Source organism: Solanum tuberosum, unplaced genomic scaffold (assembly GCF_000226075.1).
Source record: "Solanum tuberosum cultivar DM 1-3 516 R44 unplaced genomic scaffold, SolTub_3.0 scf00406, whole genome shotgun sequence".
Classification (NCBI taxonomy): Eukaryota; Viridiplantae; Streptophyta; class Magnoliopsida; order Solanales; family Solanaceae; genus Solanum; species Solanum tuberosum.
The window spans coordinates 76219-101900 of NW_006239327.1; the positions used below are offsets into that span (position 1 = coordinate 76219).

Sequence of the window (25682 nt, forward strand, 5' to 3'; positions counted from 1 at the left end):
TACATTTATGTATATTTTATACATTATTTTTTAATTATCATGTATACTAATATTCATTACTTCTTATTTTTAAGGATAATTATTTATATTTTTCTATTAAAAAAATTACACTATATAAATATAATTTTTATTTATGAATTTATTTGACTAATGCTTACGTTTATTTATATTTTGATTTTCCATAAATCTTCTTTCACTTTAATAAAACTTAAAGAGGGAAATTCTATTTTTAAGCTAAATAAAAAAAAGTTTTATTTTTAAATACATATGGTACTTACCATGAGAATGCATAAACAAAAATATTTAAGCTAAATAAAATAAATGTTTTATTTTTAAAAATAAATAATTAAAGTTTGCAAAGAAAATATTAAAAACTAAATAAAACGAAGGATAATTTTGTAAACAAACAATTTTTTTCTTAAAATTTATGCAATATATATTGTTTTAATACAACAAACCAAACACTCAATAAGAAATAATCTCAACACAAATTTATAGCTGCTTGCTCTAGTCAATTTTGGTCAAATTTTTGGAGTTTTTGCTGTTATTTTTTTTTTCAAGTCTTAATAGACGTTTTAATGCGGTTTTTGCTACTGATTTGGTGGATTTTTTGCTCTTGTCTGAATTCAGATTTGGTTCAATTTTGTGGTTATTTTTATGCAAATTTTGTCCAGTTTTAGCTGTTTTAGTGCAGTTTTTGCAGCTGGTTTGGTGTATTTTGGTCACTTTATTGCTGTTTTCTTGAAGCATTTTTGGAGTTTTGATCCAATATTTTTGATTATTTTGATACAGTTTTTACTTCAAATTATGATTGATTTGTTTTTAATTAATATTTTACTTATGATAGTGAAGAGGAGAGGCTTCCCACGGGCCTATTTCAATTCATATGAAATACAAATTTAAATATATTCACGTAATTTATTTTTAAAAGTGAATAAATAAAGCTCCATAAAAATACATATAAAAAGCCTAAATAAACGTAATTTATTTTTAAAAGTGAATAAATAAAGCTCCATAAAAAATACATATAAAAAGTCTAAATAAGATGAAGGGTATTTTTGTAAACAAACAACTTATCTTAAAAAGTATGTCATGCATATTAGTTTTAATACAATAAACCAAACAGTCAATAAAAAACAATCTCAGCATAACTAATCACAGCATAACTTATCCTATCCATATCCCATACCCAACCCTCCCCATCCAAAATATAAATTAAAAAAATTAAATTTTGTTATTTTTTAAATTTCAAGAAATGGAGGTTTCCAAGGTGTGGAGGAATGGTACCATGAAGTTGCATACTAGAAATGTCAAAAGCTGTGACTCGATGGTGTCGGGAGCTGCAAGTGATTCCAATCCAGGTGCAAACAGGGGTGGAAGAAGACCAGTTGGTTGCTAAGATGTTGTTAGGACTAAAAGAAATGTGAGATTTGAAGGCAAGAAGAGCAGCTTCATCAGTACTAATATTTGGAACAGTAGAGAATGAAGTATGGAGCAGAATGAAAACCACAAGTGCAAAGAGAAGATTGCAACTTCTTCCCATAACTAATAGCAGATTGATATCTCTCTTTTTACTAAAACAAGAATTGATCGATGAGGCAAATAAATGATCTTAGATGATTTATTTAATGATATCAAATTAGTCTATGGAGTATGTTTTGGTTTAGAGTGTCAATATCGAGTTAGTTCGGCAAGTTCTTTTAGTGAAGAATAGATTATGGCATTAGTGATTAACAATACAGGGAAAATGTCTTTTGTCTTGAATGAAATGTGCAAGAAACTTCAACCTCAAATTTAAGTCTTGGTCTTTCTGATAAGTACTTGTGGCCTTGCATTTTGAGTACTGCCATTAGTTTTTGGAGTATATTTTGGGTTAAGACTTGAAGAGTCTCAACAAGAGCCAAGTGAGAAGAAACTAAAGGAGTATTTGATTACATAAACTCTTGGCGCATTAGTCAACATGAATAGTTTTGATAAAGAAGTATGTTTTGTGTTTTGCCTAATCTTCTTCTTTTTTACCAAAGGAAATCCATTGACTTTGTAAAAGGGGACGAATATATGAACGAAGAAATAATTTGTGAAGAAAAAACTAAATTTGCTAGATAAGTCAATAGTGGCAACTTGTAAGAACAAGAAAATATTTTTCAAAAAAAGAAAGTGAAAGAAGAAATTCCGAGAGAAAAAAAGTTTGGTTCATCCATGCCATCATTTTTAACTCTGGTTTTCCAAATCAATTTTTACCTTAACAAGATTCGAAACAACTTTTAGTACTTTACAATTGGAGTTTTTGATTAAATGTTACGTTTTTTGTTTCTTCTTCCTCAAGAACAACAATAGCACATAAAGAACATCAAGAGCTCTCAAATTTCTTACTTCTTCAATTCTTCACGAAATCACCTCAAATTTCTGCCACGTCATTAAAAATATAGAAAAAAAACAAAATTCTAAAATCATTTGTAGAGTTAAAAAATACACCCGTATTAAAAATATATATATTCCAAGAAAAACTGAAATCAGTCCAAAATTTCAAAAATCTTCTTTGATTTGTGTTTTTGTTGTTGTTTTTGACTCTAGATCTTTGTTCCTTAGTGTTTTTTGAGTCTATGTTCAAAATTTCAAGTAATTTGGAGTTGTGGAGAAATTTTACTTGAAGTTTTGAAACTTTAAAGAAATTTCAAGTGGATCTTGTTGAGTTAGGTTTAATTCGAGCTCAAAAGATATTAAGTTTTGGTATCTAGCTCGGAAGGAGGCTACTTTTGAAATTTGAGTTAGTGTTTGTTGTTTTGTTGACTTTAAAAATGGTTTTGCAAAACTGAAATTAAAAAATGGAAAAAGGCCTAAAATACCCTTCAACTATGCGAATTGGTACAAAATTATCCTTCTTCTACTTTTCGGGCCTAAAATGTCCTTGACATCAACCTTTTGGCTTTATTCTGCCCTCATCTTTAATGGACTAAATCATAACATCAATTAACAAATTCATTAATGATGTGTCACTATCCTATTGGTTACCCTAACAATTAATTAAAAAGACCGCCCCACCCAAAAGCCCCACTAGCTGTAAAAATCCCCAAATCTTTTAACCAACCCTTGAGTACTGGCATCTTGCTAACCGGATGGGTTTGGTTAAAAGATTTGGAGATTTTTACGGGTGGGATTTATACATAAACAACAGTTGGTAAAAGCTATTCCCTATGTTCCTATTTATATGTCGTCCTTACTAAAAATATATAGATGGTTCTTAATATTTGTCATTTCACAAAATCAATGCATAAATGACACTATTCTTCCTATTTTACCCTTGAGAGTTACTAGTGTTGAAAGTATGAATTTGACCAATATAGAAGACTAAACAGCTAATACATGTTCATTGATCAATTTAATTAATCAAAATAAATTAATTTATATTCATTTATTGAAAACTTGACTTCAAGAGATCAAATATAGGCCAATTTGTCAAAAAGACGTCGTTCAAGGTTTTGCAATTGTTAGCTTCCGCATGATGTCTTGTTATTTCGATCCCAACATAACTTAATTAGTAAATCAACTAATGTATGAATTGACTTTTAGGTTTTAGAGAAAATTGATGAAACAAATGTCAAGTTGCTTGTTTACAATTAATATCATATCCCTACAAGTCCTGATCATAGGTGAACCAATATAATGTATAGTTACACACCTGCAAAGGTAGGTATCAATCACTGAAGCCAATTAAGACCTCATGGGTCCAGTTAGCTAACATGTCATGAATATTTTCTCCATTTGTTAGCTTAGAATACTTGTTTACCTAAGTGTCATGGAGAAAGCCTGTATTCATCTTGCTGTTGTACTTCTGCTTCTTCAGCAAATGAGTACTTGTTTGTCAATCGTTAATATCACGACTGATCAAACAGCACTTCTTGTCTTGCAATCTCAAATATCTTTATACAATCCTCATAGTGTTTTAGCAAGAAACTGGTCTACTTCCACCCCGGTCTGTAGTTGGATTGGAGTTACTTGTAGCCTTCGCCACCAAAGAATCACTGCCTTAAATCTTTCTAGTATGAACCTTAAAGGAATGGTTCCGCCACAGCTTGGAAATCTCTCGTTTCTCATTTCTCTCGATATCAGAAACAATAACTTCCATGGGACTTTGCCTGAGGAGTTAGCTCATTTGAGGAGATTGAAAATGATCAATGCAATGAACAACAACTTTACTGGTGCAATCCCCTCATTTTTCGGCCTGTTACCAAATCTTCATTCCTTGTACCTTTCGTTTAACCAATTTGCTGGTAATATCCCTCTGTCTCTTTTTAACATAACAAAGCTAAAGTACTTAAGACTTCGAGGGAATTTTCTTGGTGGAGAAATTCCTCAAGAAATCAGTAGCCTTTGTTGCCTGAATTTAATAGACCTGCAAGATAATAAGCTTACAGGCTCTATACCACCAACTATATTTAACCAGTCATCGCTCAAACAGATTGGCCTGACAAAAAACATTCTTTATGGGAAATTACCGAGAAATATATGTGACAATCTTCCAAATTTAGAGGTACTTGGTCTTTCAAGTAATCGGTTTGATGACTTGATTCCTCCAAATCTGCAGAACTGCTCTAAACTTCAAATACTATCATTGTCTGTAAATGATTTCTCTGGAACCATACCAGCAAGTATTTTATAAAGCATATATTTTTCTCCAAGCATCGGAAATCGGATTCAGCAATTTAGTAACTTGTGTGTTATTTCCTAATTTGACAGGTGAAATACCAAGGGAGCTTGGATATCTTCAAAGACTCCAACTATTTGGATTGTATCAAAACAGGCTGAGTTTGTTCAATTCCAGCAAGCCTTTTCAACATTTCAACCCTCCAAATCTTGACAATTGTGGATTGTCAGTTATCGGGGAGTCTACCGTCAAATGTAGGGCAAGGGACACCAAATCTCAAGGAAATTTATTTAGGAATAAATAATCTCACTGGAGTCTTCCCTGCTTTTATTTCCAATGCGTCAAGACTCACTGTTCTAGACCTTTCTAACAACATCCTCTCCGGTTCCATTCCTGATTCCCTTGGTAATTTGGAATTCCTTGTAGTTCTACAGATAGGCCTTAACAAGTTGATCTATCAGAATCCCTCTTCACAATTAACTTTCCTGACTTCACTGACAAGATGTCGAAATCTAAGAGAACTGGTCATTGCACGAAATCCCTTAAACGACATTCTTCCAGTTTCTATTGGTAATTTCTCAAGCTCTCTCCAAATCTTTTCTGCACCAGGGTGCAAACTCAGAGGCATTATCCCAGAAGAAATTGGAAACCTAACAAATGTGTTATGGATATCACTATTTGCCAATGACTTGACAGGATTCATCCCGAAAACTGTTAGGGGTTTGCAGAAGCTTCAAAGGATTCTTATACAGAGTAACATGATAAGTGGGACTATACCAGATGAAATTTGCTACTTGCAGAATCTAGGAGACCTGATTGTAGGGAGAAATAAAATTTCAGGTCCCTTGCCATCCTGTTTGGGGAATGTTACTACTTTGAGAAATCTATATCTAGCCTCAAAACAAGTTGAACTCCAGCTTACCTGAGACCCTATGGAACCTTCAAGATCTATTGGAACTTGATGCAGCATCAAATTCATTTTCTGGTGTTCTATCTCCCCAAATAGGAAACCTGAAGAATGTCATAGACATTGATTTGTCGTACAATGACTTTTCAGGCATGATCCCTACCACTATGGGAAGTCTACAGAAGTTAATTACTTTATCTCTATCAGACAACAGAATAGATGGCCCCATTCCAGAGTCTTTTGGGAAAATGTTAAGCTTGGAATTCTTGGATTTGAGTTATAACAATCTGACTGGCGGAATACCAAAGTCCTTAGAAGCTCTTGAGTACCTCAAATACCTTAATGTTTCCTTCAATAAACTCAGCGGAGAAATTCCAATTGGTGGACCTTTTGCAAACTTCACCAATCAGTCATTTCTGTCTAATAATGCATTATGTGGTATATCAAGGTTCCAAGTGCCTCCTTGCCAAGGCAAATCTCATCGGAGGACGAGTAGAAAAAGAGTGCTTTACTTGTTTCTGTATAGTCTTTTGGGAATAACATCTGTAATTGTTGCATCAGCTATTGGATTTCTGATTTTAAAAAGAAGAAAAAGAAATGAACCATTGGGATCAACTGAAGTATCATCCATGAGGGTCCATGAAAGAGTCTCCTATTATGAACTTCAACAAGCAACAAATGGATTCAGTGAGGACAATTTGCTTGGTACTGGGAGTTTTAGCAAGGTGTACAAAGGGGTAAAGGATGGGATGATATTCGCAGTAAAGGTATTCAAACTGGAACTTGAAGGTGCATTCAAGAGCTTCGATGCAGAATGTGAGATCTTACGCAACCTTCGCCATCGGAACCTGACAAAAGTCATAACTTCTTGTTCCACCCCCAACTTCAAGGCCTTAGTATTAGAATACATGCCAAATGGCACCCTTGACAAATGGTTACACTCTCATGACTTATTCTTAGACATGTTGCAGAGGTTGGACATAATGATCGATGTAGCATCTGCTTTAAACTATCTCCATAACGGTTATTCAGAGCCAGTGGTGCATTGTGATTTGAAGCCTAGCAACATTTTGCTAGATGAAAACATGGTTGCCCATTTAAGTGATTTTGGGATTGCAAAACTGTTAGGTGCAGAAGATAGTTTTAGACAAACTAAGACTATTGGAACCATTGGATACATCGCGCCAGGTACATTAAACTTCTTCTCTTGCCTTTATCTTTCTTGCATAATGATTCATCTGTCAAACTAGTATGAAATACTTTGAACTGATGATTTCTCACGTATCATTGTAGAGTATGGGCAAGATGGACTTGTATCAACAAGTTGCGACGTGTATAGCTTTGGCATTGTGATGATGGAAGCATTCATAAGGAGGAGGCCTAGTGATGAAATGTTTACGGGGGATTTGAGCCTAAAACATTGGGTAAACGACTCACTTCCTACCGGAGTTGCACAAATTGTTGATGCAGATTTGATAAGGCAAAAGGAAGAACCTCTAAATGCAAAGATGCAATGCTTTATTTCTGTCATGGAATTGGCTTTAAGCTGCACTTCAGTGTCACGAGACGCTAGAGTCAACGTGAAAGAAGCTCTTTTGGGACTCAAGAAGATACGACTTCAATTGGTCACAAGCTAAAAATTGAAGTGTGTATTTTAAGCCAGAAAGTTCACTCTTTGTAATGTCTAATAGGCCTGTTTTGTTTATTTGTTAACTAGTCGCCTTTATACTTCCATCATAGGCAAATTGTTTTCCTAAACTTGTTTTTCCTCTATTGGACAAGTTCATTATCTCCAAAAGCAGGACTCGAGAAAGTTATGATGAAAGAAGCATGCAGTATACAGATTGTAAAATGGTAATCTAACTCCAGTAATTAGCAGAACATTTGACAGGTAATTACTGATAATTTTCATTGAAAAATAAAGCAGTTGTTTGTCAAAAGCATTGCATCATGTCATCTTCAAGTTATCATCGCTAGCCTTGTGTAATATTGATACTTTTCTTGTCACTGTTGATATACACTGCAGCCTTGAATATCTAAAAGCATATCCAGCAACAGAAACTTACTTTAAGGTACACCAAATTATTCTTTCCTGCTAATTAATGCATAGGCCACAATGACAATAACAATAACGCGATTATTTTCTGAAGCATACATTAGGGGAAACGAAAGAAATTGCATAACGCGATATACTTTAACAGGCATAATTTAACTTGAAATCAACTCTGTACAAAGAAGAACATCCTTTCATTGGCCTAATCCATGGCATTAGGACCAAAGCATCTTCTCCTGAGAGGATTCCAGACCCATTGAACAAGAAACTTTCTCCCTTTCACACCATGTAAATTGAAACCATTCCCCCAAAAATCCTTATAAACTTGTCCAACATATCCACCACCAGCACCAGTCCCATAAACTCCCAAACACAAATCAGCAATCTCAGTAGGTGAAATAGGATTATCCCCAGCATACCAAGCATTCACAAGAGGGTTACTAGAGACCTCAGCTAGCTCATGAGCTATCACACTGATCATTCCATCGACTCCCGGATCACCATTTGGCGCCCCCATTAAGTTGTTTCCTCCATTTCTTGTGTTTGGTGGTGGCTTCCCTGAATTCTTAGGCCAAGCAAAAGGATAAGCACAAAAACCAGGACATTGTTTTCCACTATAACCAACCCAAGCATAAGGGACTGTCACTCCAAGAATTGATGGAAATGTAAAGTAATGAAAACCACATACAGCCCTACAAAATTCTTGAACTTGAACATCATAAGATGTTAACACTAAGTAAACTCCATTCTTATAATTCAACGGTATAGATACACGGTATGATCTTACTGCATTCTTGATCACATATTGCATTGATAATCTGCTAAGGTACTTCCCTTGTGAGTACTTAAAGTCAAAGAATTCACCAGAAAGTGAAATAGTTGAGATGTTTTGGCCAGTTTGATCTGTGTAAAGACGAACGGTTCGCCACCAATCAGCTACAGAAGGATGAGGTGCATAAGAAGATGAAAAGGAGTTGAGAAAGTCTCTAATTGTGGCTTGATGAGAAGGGTTCCAATGGCCATACCATATTACATAAAGTTTTATAGGAGAAGAAAGAACAGGTCCCATATGGTATTCAAGATTAACAAGATCAGAGGAGCCTTCATAGTTCTTGTTTTCATTATATGGAATCCAAGAAAAGGCAACAAGTGAAAAGCAAGAGGAAGATAGAAGCAACAAGAAATGGATATAATGAAAAAAATGAAACTTATTTTCCATTTCTCTTGGTTTGTTTCTCAGTATAGAGATAAAGGGGGTCTCTTTATATAGAGGGAATTAGAATATATGTTGGATTCTTCAAATTACTTTAATATTCTTTCTTTGGAAGGAGACAATGAAAAAATTGAAAAGCATGTTGACATTATTCATTTGTCGTAGGCATACTACATAAATATGTCCTTTAATTTGGCCTAAGCTGACATCTATGTCCTCCAACTTTATAGGACGTTACGTAGGATGTCGTGTAGGACGTGAATTGACACGTAGGACGTCAAGTAGAACGCATATGTCTACTTGTTCAACTCTATACAAGTTTAAGTGTCTATTTGTACACTCTCAAAGTTGGAGGGCATAGATACCTGATGAGGCCAAATTAAAGGGCACGTTTATGTATTACGCCTTTGTTGTATCATTGATTACTTTTAGTTCAATGATGGTCATGCATGTTACTACCTCTTTTTCTTTATTCCATCTATAATGACTAAAGAAATAGTAGTTGGACCCTGTCTGTTTAATTAACCAACCTTCTAATGTATTTTGTGCCAGTATTTATACCAATTCTGGTAAAACATTGGGATCTGTTAAAGAACATTTGTTTACAATTTACTCAAAAGTGGTCTACCACTGACTCCCTTCACCAACCCTTCATCTGGTATTCAAAATCAACTGGCTCGACTAATTTATATTAGTGTCCCATAGAGTTTGTTAAAGGGGCTAGAGTTCCTTACATAAGATTTCTCCATTCCCAAGCTCGAATCCTCGACATCTTAATTGTTAAAAACTCTACAGACTACAAATTCATTGATTGTATACAAATTTCACATAGATTTACACGGTTTCTAGACTACTCCACATGTTACCTTAATATCTCGAATTAAATCCTCATATTTTTTTCATATATTATCATGACTAACTTTAAACTTGTTTTAAGAATCGTTCCTTTTTATCTATTATATGGCTCATATATCTCTCTTTCAACTTAACCTATCGAGTCATACTTCTTCATAAAGAAAATGACTTTTTGAAATAATAACTATTAATTGAGTGATTATCTGAGAAATTAACTATAATCTTTCTTTTTCAATCAATAAAGGGCTACTCCATATTTTCTACTAAAACATAAACCAAAATTTTGAGTAAAAATCAATTTAATGTGTAAAAATAAAACAAAATGATGAATGTCACTGTGTTAAAGCAAGCATGTGATGCCCTTTTTCTTTTTCATTTTGCCTTATTTATATATAGTCATTATTTCTTTGTCAACATCTTTGACAATTTGTTTCCCCCATCCTAGGAGAAATGTCATCTTCACACTTGAATCATGGGGTAACATGCATTAATTAATTATATTGCTCACATATTTCTATTTTCTACCGAGGCAATTGTCAATTAGTATTAAAGATTAAATCACCATTTTCACTTAATTTTTCCCTAATTTTGACCATCTATCACTAATCCAAAAAAGTTGAACTTTTCACTTTGGAGAACAATCATAACCTTCAATTGTTTATTGCATAAAAGCTCTTAAACTAGCGGCAGAGTCTCAGAGTGTTAAATAAAAGTAATGTCTATATAATAGATATTAAATTCTTTTCGACTTTTTCTGTCTGTTTTTTATATTTTAAATGTTTTAATAAAAATTCTAACTCTGTTATTGTTTTCGTCCTCCAAGAGATTATTACAAAGAATATTAGAGGTATGTATTCAAACTAAATCATGTGAACACTTTTGTGTATACTTTTTTGATGATCTTTTAATTTATTTATTTGTGACAATAAAAGATAACTTTTGTAACGACTTTTTACTTTCTATGATGACTTTAAACATCGAAAAAAAATCCCTTTTTTATGATGAGTGAAAAGATGATCATTCAAGGAATGAATTTACAAAAGGGAGTTTTTTGTATTAATAATAAATAAATAATAATGATATACTGCAAATATAGAGTTAAGTAGTATGCGCCGTAAATAATTCTGACATTATTAAGTTAATTGTAATTATAGATGGCTGCCATTTAATACGCAAAGAGTAGTAACCAATACTACTAAATAACCTATTATAACAGATGTTAATTTACATTGATGGCATAAACAATCGTTATAATATCGGTGCATAAAATTTAAACACATAAAATATTTATAAATCGAAGGAAAGTACTAATAATTTGACGATTAAACCATTTTTGTTTTCTTCTATCGGGATATAATCCTAAAATTATAAGAATGCCACGAATTAACATCATGAATAAAATAAGAACAATTAACAGTACACGTACACCAATAGTTATAGCAAGGTATCTATAATAAAGCATGCCATGAATTTTATGTCACAAAAATCATAAAATTATAAGAATGTGAAGCAATTAATTAACATCGTGAATAAAATAAGAACAATTAATATTACACATACAATATATCCGGTGAAATCTACTAAGTTGAGTTTGAAAAATGTAGAGTATACGCAGACCTTACCACTATCTCATGGAGATAGAATAGTTATTTTCGATAGATCATCGTCTCAAGTGCATTAAAATCAAGTAAAAGAAGAAAAAAACAATGAAGAAAGCATAACCATTAATAAGAACACCAGTGTAAAGTCTACGAAACAGAAATAACAACAACAACAAAATAGTGTGATAATTGAAAACACAATAAATAACATATGATAAGAACTATACAAAGATACGACTAATACTACAATATGCGCACTAACGAGCCTGAATAATCTTTGCAAGACAAAGACAATTTTCCACCCCTCCTAAAGCATCCCATGATTTATGTCACAAATCACAATCAGAGAAGAAAAAATGATGTTACTATTTAATTTAACATTAGGAATCCATATAGCTTTTTGGCTAAAATATTTACTAACATTTCTATCAAAAAATATATAAAATAATCAAGAATCTTAGGGTAGTGTAGATAGGATAGTCAATTAGTAATATTAATCTAAGGAATCAATGTATTCTTTATTCACAAATCAATACCTAAATTGGCCGACATGTTTAATAATTACTTTACCATTTTAACTCGTACAATGTATGTACTCGAACATAAAATTTTCAAAGTTCACATGCAAAGTTTTGTTATATTATGATTAATATAACAAAAAAATTTAAGTAGTTGATAAAAGATTTTGTGATATAACTAACTTATTACTACTATAAATAATATAAAGACAAACTTAACTTCAAATATTTATGTCAAAAGCGTGTATGACTGAAGTTCAGATATCTAATTTTTTTTCTTTTTTATAATTCTACAATTTTATGCAAAAATATTGAAAGTTCGTGTTATCAAACTTCATATGCGAATTTTGGCAACTTCAATTTATATACTGCACTTCGCCCAGCCCAACCCAAAAGAATATCACACATCTAAGAAGCTAAAAGCTAGATATGTTTTGATCTTGGGATATGGAAAAACGCATCTAAGCGCGCTATTTTGATATTAATAATTACATATCTAAATTATACGATAATTTTTATCACTTGAGTTATTTCATATCTTTCATGTATATTAGATACAAAGAACATTTTAAATTATAATTGAAAAATTCATATTTTATTAAAGTACATTCTATAGATAGTCAAATGAAAATTTAACTACACATAAAGAGATTGAGGTTTGATGTGTGATGAGGTCCGGTTGGCTAAATTGTACTCCTCAACATAAAAGAAATAAAAAAGTCTCGACTCTCCAGAAATAAGTGTTAATCTGGTTGTAGTTTTTTTATCTCTAATTTGTAAAAATATATTATAAACAAAAAATAAATTTATAAAAAATTAAATTAATTAATCCCAAAATTATGTGACTATCAAGAAACTAATTTCTCTGGCAAAAATATTGAGCAACTTTCACATATAGCAAATATAAAAATCATATTTTGTATGTTATAGCTATAGTTTGCATAATTGCGCTTTATAACTAAATTTTATGTTTGTTATGGAGCTTTCGATTTGTATAATTTGCTACAAACATCTAATTTTATACAAATTGTTTAGTTTTGTCTAAATTCATTTATACATTGTAATTTATATAATAAGATCTGTATTTATATAATTATAAGTCTATAAGACGAAAATATATGTATTTGTATTTCTATATACACTTTTTTTCTCACTTTATACAAACAAAAACACATTTTATACCGAAATGCATAAAATGACTAATTGTATACCGAAAATGGCTAATTGTATACCGAATCAGATGGCCAAAAAAAGGATGTTTGTTGTGAATTATAAATTAAAATAAACTATGGTTATAAAATTTAATTTGAATTAATAGTTTGTTATTTGATACAATTTTTCCTATAAAAATTCCAAACTATCGTGAATCATAGTAATTATAACCTAAACTAGTGGAATTTATGTAATTTGCCCAAAATAGATTGTGTATAACATTTTATTTGAATTAATAGCTTGTTATTTCATACAATTTTTCCAAAAATATATTACTTTAGTCAAAGCCATGTCAAAACAATATTATTAAATAGACGGAGTATAAGGGTATAGTTACAAAAACATAATACTAATTTTGTGTTGAATTTATAAGGTGACACTTATCATGCATGTTTTGATTATTACTTAAATCTTAGTATATCATATCGTTTAAATCTATCATTAGGTAACGACAGAAAGTCTCATATGTGTGACATTATATAATACAAAGAACGATACAATCTATTAGGATATTGTATTCATTAAAACAAGACATGTTATACCTACAAATTACAATACAATACAACACATTATGAAACAATACGTAACAATCATCCAAACAACCAAGAGATGTTTTACCTGCAATGTGTGACTTTTCAACACGAATCCAGGTATAATCAAGCTCCAATGTGGCTATGAGACGCCCGTGGAAAAAATAAATAAATCCAAACAGAGTGTATCTATGTCGCCCTGTTGTGTCCTCGATTTTTGGCGCATGCTCAGCGCGAAGCGAACGTTGCAACATCTAATTTGCGCTATTGAAATTTGAATCTGTTGTTCCAACAATCTCTCAAAGTAAAGCAATTTTCATGATTTCCTTTACATTTCATCGTCTCTACAGACTTCACCATTTTACAGCTTCTACCACACTCCTTAATGGCCTCCTTTTCTCCCATCCTTACCATTTCTTCAACTTTAATAGTAACCCCTTTTGGCGCTATACCCAATTCAATTCTTTTACAACAAACCCATTGTCTTCTGATTTTGATTCAGTTGTCAAAAGGGTCTGTTCTTTAGTATCTGAATCATATTGTAAAGTTCAAGAAAATACCCATTTCAAATCTAGACATCCCAAGTTGAAATTGCCTATAGATTCTGAGTATTTGACTCAAGAACAGGCTATAACTGTTGTTGCTTCTCTTGCAGATGAGGGAGGGTCCATGCTGGCATTGAGTTTCTTTTATTGGGCAATTGGGTATGTGAAATTCAGGCATTTTATGAGGCTTTATATTGTTTTAGCTATTTATTTGATTAAAAATGGAAACTTTGAGAGAACCCATGAAGTGATGCATTTTATGTTGAGGAATTTTTGTGAAGTTGGTATGTTAAAGGAGGCTGTAGATATGGTTTTTGAGATGCAAAATCAAGGTTTGGTTTTGAATGCTGGGAGTTTGAATTCTGTTGTTAGTGTTGCTACTGAGATGGGGCATGTTGAGATGGCAGAGAAGGTGTTTGGTGAAATGTGTGACAGAGGGGTGTGTCCTGATTCGTTTTGTTTCGAGTCTATGGTTGTTGCTTATTGTAGGATGGGAAGAGTTGTAGAGGCTGATAGGTGGCTGAGTGCAATGCTAGAAAGGGGGTTTCTTGTTGATAATGCGACTTGCACTTTAATAATGAGTGTTTTCTGTGATAAGGGGTCTGTTAATAGAGTGTTGTGGATTTTTAATAAACTGATTGAATTGGGGTTGGCTCCAAATGTTATCAATTATACGTGTTTGATAAATGGATTGTGTAAGAAAGGCATTATTAAGCATGCGTTCGAGTTGTTAGAGGAAATGGTTAGAAAAGGTTTGAAACCAAATGTTTTCACTCATACTGTATTGATTGATGGTCTTTGTAAGAAAGGCTGGATGGATAAGGCTTTTAGACTATTCTTAAAACTTGTGAAGAGTGACAATTACAAGCCTAATGTGCATACATATACAGCCATGATAGCTGGATACTGCAAACAGGAAAAATTGAATCGAGCAGAGATGCTTCTGAGCAGAATGCAAGAACAAGAGTTGGTCCCTAATGCCAACACCTACACTGCTCTCATTGATGGGTACTGTAAAGTAGGAAACTTTGATGTTGCGTATAAATTATTGCGTGTGATGGATGAAAAAGGCTTGGCGCCAAGCATTTTTACGTATAACGCGGTCATTGATGGCCTGTGTAAAAAGGGAAGGGTTCAGGAGGCTTATCAGATGCTGAAGAAAGGTATGCAAATTGAAATTTCGCCAGATTTAGTGACTTACACCATTCTAATGTCTCAGAGCTGCAAACTAGGAGATAATGGACAAGCTTTTGCTCTTTTCAGCAAGATGGTTAAAGCTGGTATCAGCCCTGATATGCATACATACACCACATTAATTGCTGCCTTGTGTAGGCAAAAGAAAATGAAAGACAGTGAAAAGCTCTTTGATGATGCTGTAATTTTAGGTTTGATACCTACCAAAGAGACTTGTACTTCCATGATTTGTGGATATTGTAGAGATAAAAATGTGGCCATGGCCAAGAAGTACTTCCAGAGGATGGGAGAATATGGTTGTGTACCTGATAGCCTCACTTATGGTGCTTTGATTAGTGGGCTTTGTAAGGAGTCAAAGTTGGATGAGGCTAGAGACCTTTACAATTCAATGGTTGATAAAGGTATTCCCCCATGTGAAGTTACACGGCTGACTGTAGCTTATGAGTATTGCAAGAACAATGAACCAACCATCGCGATGGGCCTCTTAGATAGATTAGAAAAAAAACTTTGGATTCGAACTGTATCTACCCTAGTCAGGAAGCTTTGCAGTGAAAAGAATGTGGATGTAGCTGCTCTATTTTTCCATAAACTGCTAGACAAACAGCAGAGTGTGGATCGAGTAACCCTTGCAGCGTTTATGTCGGCGTGCTATGAAAGCAATAACTATGACCTTGTCTCCAGTATGAATGAGAGGATAACAAAAGATTTTGGTAAGACCCGTATGCTTTTTATTTCACTTGTTTTGCTGTCCATATTCTTGGGGTGCCTTGCTTTATGTGGGTGCCAAATTACTTGCACTCTTTGCGTTAGTATTGCAATTATTTTGGCCCCTTTTCATGCTAAAACTTTTTATTTTGAATTGATTTTGTTTATATTCAGCATATTAATTGTGATTTTCACTTACCCAGGAGAATCTACGGTAGAGTGACCTTGTGATTTACTGTACAACAACCAAAAGGCTATTTGGCAGGTGTGCAAGTAGCAAGTTAAAATGATTGCTTTATCCTCTTTAAGGTTAGAATCTCTCTGTAATTCCCATAAATGAGGATCAATTTTCTGCACTAATCTATGTCAGATTAGATTTAATCAACACAACAGCAAGAATTTAGAGAGCCTATAATGAAAAGATCCTTCCACCATCCATCATGTGGTATCATTTTAGTTCCTTGATTCTTCTAGTTACCATTTCTATCTTTTAAATTGCGTGTTTCTTGAATAATGGTTCTCCTAAGCTATTGTGATAGAAAAGGTACTGGTAGCATTCTTTTGCTAATTGTTGTAAGGCTTCAAATGTTTTTGTTTCTTATGGGAATTTCAGAACACTACTTAGTGGAATCATCTTTTCAACGGAAACCTAAAAGAAAACTAAAATTATGCTCTACTCATCTTCCGTCCAATTTGATAATCTAACTTCATTGTCGCAATGTTTTTGAGAAACAGATTTTTTGAACATATTGTTATTTTTCAGTTGCGTGAATATATGTAGTAATAATTAGAGTTCACCTGGGAAAATGTCAAATGAAAATTCGAATTAATATAGTTAAAGTAGTTTGTTATTTTTTTATACAATATGAGTTCTTCTATTGTGATTTTATAGCTATATAAACTTATTATTCATTTAGGTTTTCCATATGCTATCTTTAGTTCGTAAAAATGAAAAATTCAACTTGAATATTGGGCGGTTGACTCTCCTACTTCACGTCACATCATTCATTCGGACAGAGGGATATTAGTCTATATCAGCTTGACTTTATGGAGATTTGGTGTTGAGTCATTGACAGAATGATGTCAAGTAATTTGGGACTAACTGATTTAGAAAGGATGCCAAGTCATTTTGGTGGAGGGAGCAAAAGAAATCTTATTTTTGAGCAAGTTTGTGCTGTTCAGTGTTCACTCTAATTGAGCATGCTTATGAAAAGAAATACAGGAGAAACCATTTTCACCTTTTTAATATGACATTGGGATTTAACCTTACCTATCTCCGCTTTTACTTTGGCATTTCAAACACTTATTTTTTTTTATCTTCAGTACATGTAATTCAGCAATGCTGATATTTGCAGACAGAGCATTAAAGCTGTCCCCTCACACTACTTCTTGATTTGGGTAATGCCAAAAGTAAGAAGCAAGCGCTGGGTTAATTTACTGATTTGAACAGAAGCGTGTAGCTTTCTCAAAAGTCTATATTGTTTGGGCTAGGTGGAAACTAGCTGCCTGTGGAATGGTGACCTCTACTCTTCCTTCTTATGCATTGTCATGTTAATATTTTAGTTATTCTAATGTAGATTGTAGAGGACCCTCTTCTGCAGTGTACACTGTTGGATATAATGTTGTTTCCCTTAAATCGATTTGATGTTCCTGAAATCGTGATTTTGGTTTTTTCAAGAAAAAGCCATAGTTAGTTAGGTTAAATTATGTTTTTCTCTTATCAGTAGTAATATTTCATTAAAATGAGGGAAGCACTAAGATGGTGCTAAATATTTACAGCTACACACTAGAACAGTTCCTTGGAAAAACCAAAAACACTAAGACAATGTGAGCAGTATGATAAGATGTGAAAACACTGGATCAGATCTGAAAGCAATATGTGGAACTATCTTTGCCAAGCTTACACTCGGTTTTTCATTTAGAGTGTTGGTGCCAGGACGTGTACCGTTCTGTTTCACCTTTGCCTAGTTTGAACTTGACAGACTTACAATTGAAATGGCTTGATGCAGTGCCTGCTAAGTTTTTAGGTCAATGTGAAGAGAAATGAAGAAGTAAAATCAGTTGATAAAAAATAAATTAGTCTTAATACTGAATACTCCAACTTGTATTGTAAACAATAAAATGTAGAAAAGTGGGACATACCATGCTGCTGCAATTTTGCCCAACTGGATTGTGCTTAAAGAAATGAAACCGAGCTCCAACAGTCCTAATCTGATTTGTCATGTCTATTTGTTTTTTATCTTGTAGATCTTGCGTTGACGCAAATGGCCAAGCTGAGGAAGATTCTTTTCCAGGGCAAGTTGTTGAATGGAATTCTTTACAGCAATGACGTGCTTGAAAGAGAAGTTCTTACAAACCTCCCTTGATATTAAAAGGAAGTTGACAATTACAGAAATGTTCACAGTAGGAAAATCAGGTATCTTTCTTTTCCTTTAATATTCACACAATCATTGTTCAGACAAGATTGGGAGATGAGGACAAAAGTTGTCAAAAAACTATTATACAGCGGGAGAGATTGATTAGGGTACAGTTATTTGACAGCAAATAGCAATCACCTTAGTACTTCCCTTCTTTTTAACGTACGAAGATGTTGGCTAGCTCACTATGCAGCTGTCAAGTCATATGTAATGGAAGGAGATTCAGGACCATATAGCTGCTTGTACAGATTGTGGTTTTGGTTTCTCGTCATTTAGATTTTGATGCATAAACCTCTTCCGCAAGATCATGGTTAGAGAAAGTCCTCTGGTGTCGTCATTGTAGATTCTTGACATTGGACATTACCAAGGATTTCCACATTTTTGTTGACAGAGGTGGTGTGCATTGCAGGCTACACCAAACTGCCACAGCATGTTCAAGCTATTTAGGTATCATGGATCTCAATCTTTACCTCCATTTCTTAACTGACACTCCAATCTTAAGTTCTTTCTCCGACTCTCACCGAGTTTGTGAACAAGCATTTTACCAAGACTGGTGACTATCAATTGTATGTCGTAAATGAAAAATTCAAAACTAGTTGAGCCTCTCAATCATCATACTGGGAAAATTGTTAGCCAAAGGTACTTAGAATGTATATAAAAGGTATCATTACATTTGCCTTATGAATGTTGCTGTATTGTTTTATCTTTGTTCATCTCATTCTTCCTTTTTGGTACTGTTAAGAACACCATGTATCACTTTTTCGACGAGAGGAGGCTTGATCTTTGACCTTCACTTGGGAAAATATTGTTGGGACAAAATATCAAAGGCGTCATGTGGAAGTTAATAATTGCAAATCATGATCGAGATAAATCAGATGATACAAAGAAACTATAAGAAGACTTTGTGTTTATAGTAAAGAAGGCTGAGAACTTGAGAATGCTTGTACACAAATTTATCTTATTTTTGTGAGATAAGATATTATTTTACTAAATCCTCAATATAACGATGTATTACTAAAACACTCTAGGACAAAATGAGATGATAATGGTAATTAAACAAAGCATGTGGTCACTAATGATGTGTCATATAAAGCAAAATAGAACTTTGGTATTCTATAGCTTTTGTCTAACTTAATACATACTCCATTACGTCATCATACATTTGCCACACATCATTATTTATTTATTTAGCACCAACTAAATTTGCCATCAAATTTGACCAAACTCAATAAACAGAGAAATATAATTATGATTTCAAGTTTGCTAAGAAATTAATTCTTTTTTACTAAAAATACGAATTTCAAAACACCCTAGTAAAACTTTCAAAGTCAAGTCTACTCATTCTTCAAAATTAGTCGAAAGATGATTAAATAACATCTCAAAATAAAATTTTATATGCGAAACAAAATACTCTTCATTCTTAATCAGAAATTATAGGTTCGAGCCCCTCAAAATACAGAGTCATATCTGTTATGAAGCATTTTATGGTCGATGTGAGACTTTCTGGCACAAATTCAAATTTAATCAGATTCTCATGCACATTAAATGGTAAATCAACTTGAAAATTTTTGAAGACAAATTTTCAAAATCTGATCAAAATTTTACGACCAAACAAATATTTAGAGATAATTTTTTTAATTTTGATCCACAATCTACCATCAAATACTAGTAATACCCATTTTGGCAAAAGATTAATATTTCCAATCCTTGGTCCAAAAAGAGAAAAAAATAATACTAGAAATTATGTCACCAACCAAGAGAAAAAGAACAAAAACAACATAACATTTTCCCACTTATTACTCTCTATGAATGTATAGAGACAAGATCATGACTAAAGTGCCAATTTTCAAGATTCATAGTATCAACAATAATTAGCAATAAAATAGACTAACAGGTACTACTTTGCAATTTTTATTTGATCATTTTTCATCTATATATAAGTATGAATTTTCCTTTTATAAACAGAACAATCCAACTACAAACACTGAGGCACACTTGTGTATTCCAACAGCTTTCTTTCAAGGTAAATTAACTTCATTTCAGTTCTTATCATTTTTCCAGCTACCCCCATATGGGGTACATGTGTTTATATGCACTTTAATATGTGTTGATTGGAGTTATGGGGGAAGTGGGTGTTTCTGCTTTTCTTCTCTGTGTTTGAAGGTTTTATGATTTTGAAACTTTTTATGGATAGATGGCTAATTTATGATCTTAAAGAAATTCTTGAGTTTGTGGTTTACTAGTCTTAGATAGGTTTGTATGGTGATCAAGAAAAAGGAAAAAAGAATGGATTTTTATGTTTTTTTGTATAACTTGTGATTGTGGTACTTTAAAAATAAAAATGTATGTAGGGGAAGGGGAAATGGGGAGTCGAACCCTCGAGGAGGAAGTTCAGGTAGTCAATCAACTGAGCTACTAAGATTCCCCGTGTGATTTTGGTTCAGAGGTTTAGCCGATTGTTTATTTTGTTAAGAGTCTGAAAGCGTTTACTGTTTTTGAGTTTCTTGAGGTTGATATCTCAAAGGGTCACTCAATTACTAATTGTTATAGTAGGAGTAATTATTATCTCAGAAAGTTGTCTTTCTTCTTAATTTCAATTTTTTCAACAATGAAAGTGATTTTCTTAGATAATAACTATTAGTTGAGTGACCATATGAGAAAATCAGCTCGAATTTCTTGGTGCCCTTTTTCAGCAAATTGAGCAGGGTCTCACAAAGATAAAAGGATAAGTAAAGGGAATTGGTATTCTGAATTTATGGTGTTTTTCCAGATTATAAGTTTATGTGATGAACTATGAATTGTGTCTGAGCAAGAATGAGAAAGAATTTTGCTAAACAGAAAAGATAAATACAAAAAGCAACTCTGTAATTAATATGACGAAACTGCGATTGTATTGTCTATTTTCTACCCAGTAGGTATATTTCACTGTACTAACAGGAACATGGAGCATATGTTAGTGTTATTCAATTGGATATATTGACTGCATCATTTACATTTTCTTCTAAATATCTTAGTGAACGTAGCGCGTGTTTTGTTGAAAAAATGACATCTTCTTAAGATGTAGTAACATGTTCAATTATGATTCTAGTAAAAGAGGATGAGTGATTATACTAACTCTCTGAACTCACTGGTCACTTCCAGCACAGTAGACAAATGGCTCGTTCCGCTCTGGATGAGATGTCAGCAACAGGTGCTTTTGAGAGAACTGCTTCAACCTTCCGTAATATAGTCTCAAGGGAACCCGGCTCCGTTTTTCCAGTGGAATCTGGGAGGTACCACCTCTACATATCATATGCTTGCCCATGGGCATCAAGGTGCCTGGCTTACTTGAAGATTAAAGGCCTTGACCAAGCCATTGATTTCACAGTAAGCAGTTGAATAAACTTGTATCTTTGACTCAAGTTTGGACCCCTAACAATCTATTTCCTTTGCATTTGGCTTGCAGTCTGTTAAACCTATTTGGGAGAGGACAAAGGACAGCGATGAGCACATGGGATGGGTTTTTGCTTCATCTAGCACCGAGGAAGCAGGAGCTGATCTTGATCCTATTAATGGAGCCAAAAGCATAAGGGAGCTGTATGAGCTTGCAAGTACAAACTATTCTGGGAAATACACCGTTCCGGTATTTTTAATCAATAATTAGAATCTTTAGTAAATTTATTTGCTTGGTCTGTACATATTTTTGTTGATTGATGGTCTGGTTTTTCTAATAGGTTCTTTGGGATAAGAAACTGAAGACAGTCGTGAACAACGAGAGTGCAGAAATAATACGCATGTTTAATAGTGAATTTAATGATATAGCTGAGAATGCAGCTTTGGATCTTTACCCTCCTCATTTGCAATCCCAAATAAATGAAACAAATGACTGGATATATGATGGAATAAACAACGGAGTGTATCGATGTGGTTTTGCAAAGATGCAAGAGCCTTATGATGAGGTAATTTTTATCACCTTAAGAAGTAGACTACAAAACTCAAAGGAGCCGTTTGCGAGATCATCTTAAAACTTATTGTCTTCAATCAGTTCTATCTGAGGAAAAGTGATTACCTTTCTGTCCTTGCAGGCTGTGCAAAAAGTATACAAAGCTTTGGACAAATGTGAGGAGATACTGAGCAAGCAGAGATACATATGTGGAGATCAAGTGACTGAAGCAGATATTCGCTTGTTTGTCACCCTGATTAGGTTTGATGAGGTAAGTGAACGTTACCTTATGGGCCCTATACCTGCCAAAAGTAAATTATTGTCTTAGAAATATTACCAAAGGAGATACTCAAGGGTGTGGTCAATAAAGTGGGTTGAAAATCACGAGGTCTTAGGTTTAAATCCCCGAGGGGCCAAAAATGCTTGTTGATTTCTTCCTATTTGTCTGGGCTTTGGTGGATGAAGTAACTCAATACCTATGGTGGGAGGTAGCAGGTACCCTATGGAATTAAAAAACAGGAAATATTACCAATAGGGAAAATTCTGAGGGGATATTTCGGGAGGAGATTGCTTTTATGCATATTGTTTTTGTATTGTCTTACCAATATCATTGCTTTTATGCAAATAGTATTCCCCTTGCATTAGTCTGAAAATGGACCTCCATTTCGTAAGAATTGTATTTTTCATTCACTGAGAGAGAGTACCCAAGATTTACAAAGATGACTCTATTACAACTTCAAATTACCTTGCTAGTAGGAGGGTTACTCGAACATTAAGAAAAGAATTTGTAGCTATAATGAAATTATTAATCTTCAATGGAACAATTCTTTCCACCAAAAAGGGAAACACAGAATAAAAGATTTTAAATATTTGGGGATTAGGAATTAGTCCTCTGAATTATGCTCATGGACATAGAATGCTAAAGCTTCGGATTCCTCCTCTCCACTGCAACTTCCAAATTCGATGGTGTGGAAGTCACTGAGCAGATCTCATCAGCAGATACCCTCCCAAAAATCTTAACTGCTCAGAAGTCCATTATATGATCAAAACCACTGGATCTCCTCACATCGCAACTTTTAAATGGAAAATTAAAATTAAAAGCTTAGTGTTAAGACTAAAACTTTTAAACCCTAAGGTTAGGTTGTCGGATTATTTCATCATTCATATGGAGATAACCATGGATTTCTCATAAACCTTAGTTTACACCAGGGACATGTGTTGAGCCCATACTTTTTTATCCAAATTATGGAAGAGCTAACCAATAATATAAAAATTGAAGTTCAATGGTTATGCTATTTAAAGATGATAGTTTTAAATTGTCAATACTAGCAATTTGGTCGATTAGAAGGTGGAACTAAGTAGTAAGGAGAATTAATATCGAGAAGAATGTATTTGGAAAAGTAGCAGTAAGCTAGAACATATACACTGGAAGTATAGGCCTCATAATAATGATGAAAGTGAAGTGAAATTAGACGGAATTGTAGTGTCTACATATATGCTGAAAACTCAGAAATCTAGGCTCGGTCTTTCAAAAGAGTGGCATGCTACAGGGAGATTGAAATAGAAGATTGAATTTAGAGTGTTGTATGATCAGAAAATATCTAACAAAGTGAAAGACAAGTTTTATAAAATGGTGCTGAGACAATGAGACTAGCTTTGATTTTATGTTTTAGTTATTTGCTGATAAGTTATATTGGAATGAATGTTAGACCCTCAAGAACTAACATATCCACAAGAGTGCCAATGGTTATAGGTTGTTAATACTGGATAAGAATAGAAATGACCGACAGAGGGTGCAAATAATACATACAGGGGATAAAATGATGAGAGAATTTTCTTAGAAAGTCCAAATGCTTAAGATGATCTCCTTGATAGTTGTGTTGCCTTTTTAACTCTTTCAGTTTCTCTTAATTTCTCGGTGGGAGAGGAGGGCAAGAGTAATCTTTAGTTTATTTCTTTACAAGATCTTGCATTTGTCTGTTGGTGCTACCAACACAGGACAAAAGGCCTCACTCATCTCGTGTATGATTAACGACTTTGCCACAGAGAACATAATAAAACAGATCTCTTTTCTAAAAAATGTTAAAAAAGAACATTCAGAATACGAGTTGAGAAGTTTGTCTCTGAATATAAATTTTATGATTGCATGAGCATGGGGCAAATACTTTGCTGTGGCCAAATTAACTGATGTAGGGCGTTCATCCCTTTCCTTCCATGTTCGTGTGTTGATCCAAGTGGTGTTTGATAATTACAGGTGTATGCTGTCCACTTCAAGTGCAATAAGAAGCTACTACGTGAATATCCAAATCTGTTTAATTACACCAAAGATATTTTCCAAATACCCGGCATGAGCAGTACTGTCAACATGGAACACATCAAAAAACATTACTATGGGAGCCATCCTGGCATCAATCCTTTTGGAATCATTCCCCAGGGTCCAAATATCGACTATTCCTCTCCACATGATCGAGAGAAGTTCTCTAAGTAGGAATGGTACATAATCTGGGCATGCATTTCAAACTCCGGTCATCCTGTTCACCTCTTAAGATTTAAGGAGTGTGTGGAGTTGCTAGAAGTACTGATGCTGCCTCAATCTTTGGCTTTTTACAGCGTAAAATTATCTAATAATAAGAGATGTAAGTTGTACTAGTTTTTTTGTAAAGCAAGGAGTTGAAACAAGAGCTTCTGCTATATTTACCGTTTGTTCATCCTAAAAGTGTTTCTGTAGAGTTGCTACAACTTGTAGTTTCTCATGAATCTCAGTTTTATGCAGTGTTGAATTATCTACTAAATAAGAGATGTAAGTTGTGCTAGTTTTCTGTTAAAGCAAGTAGCTAAATGCGTCACGTGTTTGCTGCTACGTTTACTGTTGATCATGTAGCTCCTTAATGTAGGGATAAGATCTATGTACACACTACCCTCACCAGACCGCATTTGTCAGATTACACTTGGTTTGTTTTGTTTGTCCTTGTTGCATTTAAGGAAATCAATCTTGAATTTGAAGATTAAGGGGAAATTAACAAACTCAAGTTTTGAAAGGAAACAAATTGCTATAACATGATCAATCTGATAGCATGTTTGAAATCAAGTTACTTCTAAAATATTATATAGTTTTTGGGTGACGTAACATAACTCTTTATAAGAGGATAAAATTCATCAATATTCATATTTATGGGAAACACATTAGTTTGTGCAATATGCATCAACTAAAACGTGGGTTAGGTGACACCGTGCCACAGGGCGGGCTGATGTGGATGAGTCAAACGGACTAGCAGACTTCTAGGCTAATAAACCTCTACAGATGTGTCCGCCTCATCTGTAAGGACAAATAGTATTTGGGACATAGTTGGGGTTCACATGGTATT

General features: G+C 33.6%; 5 protein-coding genes across 10 annotated transcripts; 4 read left to right on the forward strand and 1 right to left on the reverse strand.

Annotated features, from left to right (window-relative positions):
* Window positions 1-1255: 1255 nt before the first annotated feature.
* LOC102582596 (probable LRR receptor-like serine/threonine-protein kinase At3g47570) lies at window positions 1256-5571 on the forward strand. The gene is made up of 4 exons (XM_015303050.1): window positions 1256-1387; window positions 3770-4649; window positions 4738-4870; window positions 4992-5571. Exons 1-4 carry the CDS (start codon window positions 1256-1258, stop codon window positions 5569-5571), a joined length of 1725 nt encoding a protein of 574 aa, XP_015158536.1.
* LOC107057923 (probable LRR receptor-like serine/threonine-protein kinase At3g47570) lies at window positions 4717-7490 on the forward strand. Its single transcript, XM_015303066.1, has 2 exons — window positions 4717-6740; window positions 6846-7490. The coding sequence occupies exons 1-2, from the start codon at window positions 5705-5707 to the stop codon at window positions 7187-7189; spliced, it is 1380 nt and encodes a 459-aa protein (XP_015158552.1). The 5' UTR covers window positions 4717-5704; the 3' UTR covers window positions 7190-7490.
* Window positions 7491-7669: 179 nt separating this feature from the next.
* On the reverse strand, window positions 7670-8854 carry LOC102582932 (protein EXORDIUM-like 7). The gene has a single exon (XM_006362555.2). It carries the CDS (start codon window positions 8822-8824, stop codon window positions 7808-7810), a length of 1017 nt encoding a protein of 338 aa, XP_006362617.1. The 5' UTR covers window positions 8825-8854; the 3' UTR covers window positions 7670-7807.
* A 4881-nt stretch (window positions 8855-13735) lies between these two features.
* On the forward strand, window positions 13736-19113 carry LOC102598244 (pentatricopeptide repeat-containing protein At4g19890). Of its 3 annotated transcripts, XM_006362517.2 has the most exons (5): window positions 13736-15983; window positions 16182-16287; window positions 17334-17494; window positions 18226-18394; window positions 18805-19113. In XM_006362517.2, exons 1-2 carry the CDS (start codon window positions 13853-13855, stop codon window positions 16199-16201), a joined length of 2151 nt encoding a protein of 716 aa, XP_006362579.1. In that variant the 5' UTR covers window positions 13736-13852; the 3' UTR covers window positions 16202-16287; window positions 17334-17494; window positions 18226-18394; window positions 18805-19113. The 3 variants fall into 3 exon arrangements, with proteins under 3 accessions (XP_006362579.1, XP_006362578.1, XP_006362580.1); XM_006362516.2 differs by having other exon boundaries at window positions 18226-19113; XM_006362518.2 differs by lacking the exon at window positions 17334-17494 and having other exon boundaries at window positions 18226-19113.
* Window positions 19114-20150: 1037 nt separating this feature from the next.
* On the forward strand, window positions 20151-25148 carry LOC102599013 (glutathionyl-hydroquinone reductase YqjG). Of its 4 annotated transcripts, none has more exons than XM_006362520.2 (7): window positions 20151-20289; window positions 20361-20418; window positions 21537-21761; window positions 21841-22017; window positions 22109-22333; window positions 22460-22588; window positions 24572-25148. In XM_006362520.2, the coding sequence occupies exons 3-7, from the start codon at window positions 21549-21551 to the stop codon at window positions 24803-24805; spliced, it is 978 nt and encodes a 325-aa protein (XP_006362582.1). In that variant the 5' UTR covers window positions 20151-20289; window positions 20361-20418; window positions 21537-21548; the 3' UTR covers window positions 24806-25148. The 4 variants fall into 4 exon arrangements, with proteins under 4 accessions (XP_006362582.1, XP_006362583.1, XP_006362581.1 ...); XM_006362521.2 differs by having other exon boundaries at window positions 20155-20289; window positions 21542-21761; XM_006362519.2 differs by lacking the exon at window positions 20151-20289 and having other exon boundaries at window positions 20318-20418.
* Window positions 25149-25682: the final 534 nt, after the last annotated feature.